We start from the raw sequence: 7,775 nt of genomic DNA, 5'->3' as shown, positions 1-7,775 counted from the left end.
GGGAGTTCTTTTTTAAAATGTATTTTACATTTTTCTATGCCTTAAACTGTAGTAGCCCCACATTGCCATTAAAGTAAATGAAAATAAATGAAAGATTATTCATGATTAGAAATATAATTGTATGGTAAGTCAAACTTAGAAGATATTAAGTTACAATTTTCACTCAACATAATAAGATAGAAGCTGGACACTATGTCCAAATTTAGACTTTTTGTCTCATAATTCTGCCCTTAGAGTCACTAACTTTCCTCCTTTCTTTCTTTTACTGGAGGAAATTAATATATTTTTCAGAAACTAAATCTAAGTACAGCTTAAATATAAACAAGCGTCCGTTAGCTGCAGCCCTATAGCATGAAATTGCAGGTGGGCAACAGGACAGACCAGGAATGCCAGACCTGTTCACAGATGAACCAATCCATCTCTGTGCTACCCAAGGACACAACACCTACCGCAGCTCCTCAGATATTAAGCACAGCTAGCGGAGAAAGGACGACGGCCTCACGTTGACTTCCCTCCCTGCTGAAGATTTGAGTGTCATTGTGAACCATAGAGATGCTGTCACCTTCCTGTCAGCCCGCTCCACGCCTGTAGCGGAGGAACTCTGACGGTCACATTTCGGCTTCAGCCACCTCCTCATTGTTCTGACGAGGTCGAACAAAGCAGCGGCGCTGAACGCCGTCGTAGCGATATTGTTCGGGTACACCGGTAGAGAGGCTTTTTTGTCTCTTCTTTCTTCAGGCGGTGTGGAAAGGTCTCGTGCCGTCACCCAGCAAGTAGAGACCGTTTCAGAAGAGACCGCCTCGAGCTGTACACAGGCAGAGGAAGAAAAAAGCCTCTCTCTGCCCTCAGCGAGACCCCTCGTGTTCTCCTCTGTGGCCACACACACACACACACACACACACACACACACACACACACACACACACACACACACTAACACACACACACTAACACACACACACACACACACACACACACACAAGGAGCACAGTTTAGGCTCAGGTGAAGTTGATTGTTCACCTCCCCAGGGCTTTCTTAGAATGAAATCTGGTGTGATGGCTGTCTCTACAATAAGACCAATGTTGATGGTATATGACCCCAGTGGTTGTCTGTAGACACACAAACACACACACACACACACACACACACACACACACGCGTCCAAATGTGCAGCGCCATGCAGGTTAGTAAAATGTTTCCTTTTAAGTTTTCCCTTCCTTTACCTTTTCAATTTTCACATTATTATAAACCCACAAAAACAACGGCGACTAAATTGCGACACGACTGGGTCGAGCTGCAACGCCGCTGGGCAATTTAACCGCAGCAGTGATTTATTTGCAGCAAGATACCTCTGTGGCTAACTCCCCCGTCGGGTCAGCTGGAGCACAGACGCTTTTGCATCCTCGCACGCCGAGGACCCAGAGAGGGTGCTGTTGGGTTCATTACGGGAGTCAGGCGACCACAGATTAATTCCGCTGCCTGTAATTGGATGGCCTGTCTCTGAGCGGGGCTGGGCTTAATGCGCCCATAAAGTTGGCTGCAGGATTTGCCTGTGAGCATACACAGGAGTCACCGAGTACCGTGGAGAAGTTCTGTTTCATGGCGCGTTGCTGCTAAAAAAAAACAACCTCAGAAAACAACATAATACAATATCTTTGCAATATCGAATCAAAAAAAGTTGAAGCTTGATTGGTTTGCCGCAGCAGTCCCTGTAACGAGGGTTTCGTGGTTTTGCTGACTGCTAATGTGTCCTCCTGTTTTCTCTCTCTCTTTCTCTCTCCTGCAGATCCCCAGCTCAAGGGTATAGTGACCAGGTTATATTGCAGGCAGGGATACTACTTGCAAATGAACCCCGATGGCTCTCTTGATGGGACCAAAGATGACAGCAGTAATTCCTGTGAGTACCTTTTGAAAGTGCCTGATGGGCTCCTAGATGCAACACTGGATAAGTCAAGAGGACACTGTGAAAACTGATCAAGTAACTGGTGCTTAAAGGGGAATTATCATTAAGAAAAACTCACTTTTTTCAGAGCAGGTGCTCATACATTTGTGTGCCTACCGTCCCACAAACTGTGAAATAAGACAACATAGTCAGTTTCTGTGGGCTGTCTAGATTCAACAAGCCGATCACATGCAGGCTCATTAGAGTATGTATCTTGGTATCTCCACCCACAGCTTGGGAAGTACCTTTAGAAAGGTGCACCACATGTTTCAGCGCTAAAACGGAGCGTTTCAAACAGAGGGAGAATAAAGGTTGTATTCAGACAAACAGTATGAGAAAAATAATGTGTTTTATGTGAATTAAAGCAAACGCATTGTATTAGAAACCCAAAATATGAAAATGAGCATATGCCCCCTTTAAAGTCTGGATAGGTTCCTTGAGCACAAATGGTTGTTTTTTCTTTACGGGAAGTGCCTTGCTCACTGTTATCCCTCAGGTACGGCAAATAAACCGGCAACCTTCCAGTCACGCTTCTGTAACTTTCAGGCCAGCAGCTCCCCTCATTTTTCAGCCTTCGGAGCTGAACTGTCTTCTTAGATGGCAGCTGTAGTATCAAACAGACGTACCCTCCTCTGAGAGGGAAAGTGGACCAGGAAACAGTGGGCTTAACGGGGAGGAAACAGTATTATTAGCTCGTTCTGGCACTGCTCCTCTAGAGCGCTCCGGGCTAGGTGGTTAATTTGATTCCTCTGCTCGGTGCTAACGCTAGCCCGACACTCCACATTGTGTCACTTACTCCTGTCGGCACAAGGAGACGTGGCACATGTCACATCTGATAGGCCGAAGGGGACTTATTGAGATAGAGGGCAACGCGTACGGTGAGCGCAAGAGACGCGCCGTATCATTAAGACTGCGAGGTCAAATCAAGCGCTGGCACTGACAAGATTTATTTTAAATTGGCCAAAAGCCACCAAGAAACAACAGTCACGCAGTCGTTCTCTCAGCCTCCAAACCAGCCAATACCAATTACTTAGAGGGTCAGCTGAAGTCATTATGCACCTTTAGTCTCCCATATACACACTCTTAATGTCTCCGCCAGGCCGGTCCTGTTTTCTCTCTCTGGTACAAACAAGCTAGCCAGGCCCGAGGAGTCTGCTACAACAACAAAAGGCCTATTAGATCTGCCACGCACCAGCGCCGGCACCAATTACAGCTCCTTCTCAGGTAGCGCTGGGTGGCGGCGGCTATGCTAGGCTAGTCACATCCCCCAGCCCTGCTCCAATTCATCGTCAGCGTTTACCTAAATGCAACAGCTAGCAATTGCATTATGTAATGTTTAGGTCTGTGGTGATGCTGTGCGGTGACGTATCCATGTGTGTGTGTGTGTGTGTGTGTGTGTTCACTTGTGTGTTTTTCAGCTTTGTTCAACCTTATTCCTGTGGGCCTCAGAGTCGTCGCCATTCAGTCCGTGAAGACAGGTTTATACATCGCCATGAACGGGGAGGGCCATCTGTACACATCAGTAAGCAGGCGTCTCTATTGTGTTCTACGATGTACATAATTCTGTTTAAACATGTACAAACGTCTGTGTTATTTGTGCTTTCCATACAACAATATAGATATTCAAATATAGATCTGTGTGTTTATAGGCAAATTCATTTTTATTTTTTTTTAACCCAGCAAGCAACACACTTATTTACAACGAGGGGTCCCTGAACACGTCTCAGATATTTCCCACATTTGCTGCAGCATAATTGCATTTCGCTGAAGGTTAGGGATCCCATTAAGCATAGATTCATGCATCCAGATTTCTATTCATCAGGTTGAATGCCCTAAATAGAGTCTTCATTCCATATGAAAAAAAAACTAAACATTTTCATCGACATAATGTCTCTCTCTCTCTCAAATCCGCTTTTGTGCTGCTGCAGTGAATTACAAAAATACTCTCACAACATGTCAGTGTTTTGCTCTGTTAGACGATAGAAATGAATTGGATGGACGCTGTTGGCAGATAAACGCTGGGACACGTATGTCTAGAGTTACAGTAGGACATCTGAGGAGCAGCGATTCTTTCTCTTAGTGGTCAGCCGCTGTTATTGACCGGCCCTGCTTCAGAATAAAGCAGACATCTGTGGAGCTACAGACAAACCGAGGCGGTGATAAGACCTCGCCCAGCACAGACTCCTCGTCTCACTCCTCCACTCTGTCCTCTCCCGGTCATTCAAATCAATCAGCGGGGAGGAACATTGGGAGCGCCGCTCCTCTCACTGACAGGTGTATCCATCAGAATCACTGTCTCCTCTTCCCTCTGCTGTCCTCATGTTTCTAATCCTCTGAGCGGGGAGCAGAGCCATCTCATTCTCCGTTCATTATCCAGGAGGATCTCCTGCTACACCAAGCACCGGCATTCCACTGGAACTCTCTAATACTTACTGGACTTGAGCCAGGGAATTGAAATTCATCTGAGGAAGATTGACCTGGAATCTTATGTATGTGATTAAGGGATAGCACAGTAGGGATTATGAATTAACATATTTTAATGGCTGCCCTAAACTGCGTCACGCACGTAATTTGCATGATTTGTTGATTTGCACGCTATCTTTTTCCTGGCAGACACGCGCGTCGTAGAAGCATACCTGGAAAAGTAAAGCTTTAAACACATTATCTTCAAAGGCAAAAAGACAACATTTAGACAAATATTCAAATTTACAAAATGGCAAAAAAAAGAAAATTATTAAATTGAAATTTGATCGGAGACTCCTCTCATATCGCTGTTGGTTAGATTCCCCTTGTGACCGCTGTGCCTCTTCCTCCACACACGTTGTCTTTTTACAATATGCTCTTATGATTTCCGTGCTTCCCCCACTTTCAACATTCAATAATCAGGAGGTTTTTCGACTCCTGGAGGTGGATCACCAGTGGTTTTGCGTCGTTGACAGTTGTTGCTGTGAAAACTCAGACCTAGTTTATAACTAACATATTCAAGCTCACCTGAAGCCCTGTTTTTTGACTGCAGGGTTTGCAGCTGTGATTAAGTTGCTCTCAGAGAGCCTTATCGTGAAGTGTTTTTACTTATTGTGTCCGCTGAAGAAAAACCATGTTTAGCCCAAGCAGGAGTGCTGTGAAATGGGTCTCGTTGTGTTCCTCTGGCTCCTCTCTTCACTCAGCTCTCTCCTGCTCCATTTGCAGCTCATTTCTGTGCTAATGGAGGCTCTGATCAGACCTCAACTACCCGGCCACCCACTCAAAGGTCTCTTTTTGCTCCTTGGCGTGTGAATTACTCCGGTAATGGCAGCCTTGTGAGATGTTCTTCATCCTCCTCCCCCATCTTCCTGCCTCTTCCGCGCTCCTCTGTAAGCAAAAGGTACAACCATCCCTCCCATTATCACTCCGCTCCTTTGCAAGCGAGGATCTGACAGTTGACCTTTTTCTACCCATTAAGGGTATTTGGTTACAGCGCACTCACATTTTTCAGAAACTACTTTGAAGGTCATATCAATGCAGAAGTTGAGGTTGCTTTGGAGTTGGTGGAGTACGGAGTATACGGGGCTAATGTGCAACAAAAAACAACCCGTTTTTATTGGGAAAAAAAGTATTTGGCCTCGTTTCCCAGAAAGCCACGTCTTTTTCATTAACTAGAATTCAATTGGTCATTTTTTGTATTCTTTCACAACAATGCATTTGTAAGGCTTTGACTGCGATGACGGGCTTTGATAATGAGCGACGCTCATTTTTCCCAGCAGATGAGGTGGATCAGAAGCAGAGTGCCACTCTTATAGGAATTAGATGGAAAGCTCCATTCAAGGCCTCCGGTTGTGCATCACATCCTTTTGTGTGAGGCACCCGAGGCGATGCAGCGCAGAGATAGCATCAAAGTGACTGTGCGGCCCGGCACAAAGGACACGCCGCGGAAGAAAGGGGAGTTCAATCATCTCACCCCTTTCTTTAATCTGCTCCTTTTGTAGCCGAGCCAATGAACTCCCAGCTAATTTCTCCTCCAGGCCCGCTCCCTGGATCAGGCGCTCCTTCTGAAATGTAATAATGTAACAGGCCGGGAGAATCAGTTCTCCCGGCCTGTTGTAGAAGGCAGCGGAAACGCGACTTGCTGTAGTCTCCAGATAACTGTAATAGAAGTCTTTATGTTGGCAAAAGCAGACGCATTGAAATGAGATAAAAGATTAAAAAAACAACAACGTAATTATTCTGTAGGGACTGTGATATTAAATCTCCAAAAAGCAAACCAAGAAGTGTTGGATTGTAGTTTTGCTACACATGATGAAATGAAAGTGCCAGAGAATGCAACTCCCTACAGTGCAGGTTTTGTTGTTGCCTGTCCTGCTAACACAGTCTCCCTAGCATCTCTCAAGTGTAAAGGTTGGGCATTTCATGGTTGGCTGGTTTTCTTTAGAGCTAGTTCCCCATTCCCTCCCTTCACTCCGTGTCTCTCACTGCAGGCTTTCTTAATCAGGAGTCTGCACTTAGCTTAGTGCTACCTTTCATGATTGTCAAATTGACTTGCCACATCACTTAAGTGGTCCTTTTTCGAAAATGAAATCCTTGAGAGGACCAATCTGGAGCAGCGTGGCGGCTCAAGATTCACTTGTTACAGCGGAGGCTGTAGGAACACTGAGGGGTGAGGGCATCTCTTCCCTGTAGCGACCAATTCCGAATGTATGAAATCTCCAAGGAGCTTAATGTGAGGGCTCCCTCCGTTTGCATCGATATGAAACTGAATGTGTGGGGGAGAATAGAAAAGAGAGGCTTATTCAGGAGTCGGCGGTGTGGAACCAAAGAGAGTCCTTTGAGGAGCCACGAGTCTCCCAACATTCTTATTCATATCCACCTCTGTGGCTGTTATATCTAAGGCTGCTGTCAAATGTTCTGTCCATAGAAATAGAATAGGAGAAGTCCGAACATTCACATTCAAATCAAAGTAGCAAGATCCGGTCAGAGCGGTGGCCATTTTTTGATGTACCGTTTCCATTGAGACTGTTGTAGAAGCTAACTTCTGTAGAAACCAGAGGGCAACCTCCGGTTCTGCCAGGTGAAGCCGATGAGGATCTGTCTTAAAACTTGCATTCTCTGTACTGACCAGCAGGGGGCGACTCCTCTAGTTGCAAAAGGAAGTCAGATTGTATGGAAGTCTATGAGTATATGACTCTACTTCTCTCTTGATTTATTCCCTCAGTAAACATTGTAAACATGAGTTTATGGTCTCAATCTCTAGTTTACAGTCTTCTTCAATACAGCATGATGTTCATTTAGTACATTATGCTCCATTTAGAGTCAAACAGACCATAAAGCAAGGCATGATTTAGGGCGGGGCTTACTGTGATTGACAGGCCGTTGTCGCTACCAGAGATGTTTACTGTGTCTCTACTTCACTCCTCCGCATTCCAAATATAATAACTCACGTTCACTGGCTGCAAAAAAAACCTACACAAAAACGACTTGAAGATGACAACGGCGAAATTGCCAAACTCAAGCCTTCCAAACGGCAGTCCACAAAGCAGTGGGTGACGTCACGATGACTACTTCTTATATACAGTCCGTGGTGTGAACTAGATCGACTTACGGCAAGTCACAGACTCTCTGAGGGGAGGTTTTGCAGTAAACCGATCGGTGGAGTAGTAACGATACGTTAGCGTAGAGAACCATCTTCTCCATCGCCCTGGAGAAGAACAAACTAACTGGCTAACTAGCTAACCATCCGTCTCCAATGTGTTTTGTCGCTATAACAACTTTTCTTTTGTACCGGTACTCAATGTCCGTTCCACTCCGTATTCTGTTTCTGTGGTTCTTCGAATGCTTCAGGTGTCTCACAAAGACACGG

At 45.4% G+C, this 7,775-nt stretch overlaps 1 protein-coding gene across 1 annotated transcript in view; it reads left to right on the top strand.

Moving 5' to 3' along the window:
• The first annotated feature begins 1,773 nt into the window (after positions 1-1,773).
• fgf14 (fibroblast growth factor 14) overlaps positions 1,774-7,775 on the top strand; it is a 29,888-nt gene continuing 23,886 nt past the window's right edge. The window contains exons 1-2 of the mRNA XM_068702081.1: positions 1,774-1,897; positions 3,361-3,464. Of these exons, the coding sequence (XP_068558182.1) occupies positions 1,846-1,897; positions 3,361-3,464 (156 nt within the window). The 5' untranslated portion in view covers positions 1,774-1,845. The remainder of the gene's footprint in view (positions 1,898-3,360; positions 3,465-7,775) is intronic.

Source organism: Cebidichthys violaceus, unplaced genomic scaffold (genome assembly GCF_023349555.1).
Source record: "Cebidichthys violaceus isolate CVI_PGR_0920_01 unplaced genomic scaffold, fCebVio1.0.p SCAF_80, whole genome shotgun sequence".
In the NCBI taxonomy this organism is placed as follows: domain Eukaryota; kingdom Metazoa; phylum Chordata; class Actinopteri; order Perciformes; family Stichaeidae; genus Cebidichthys; species Cebidichthys violaceus.
The sequence above is the reverse complement of the archived record's forward strand: the minus strand, read 5'-3'. Positions and strand labels throughout refer to the sequence as shown.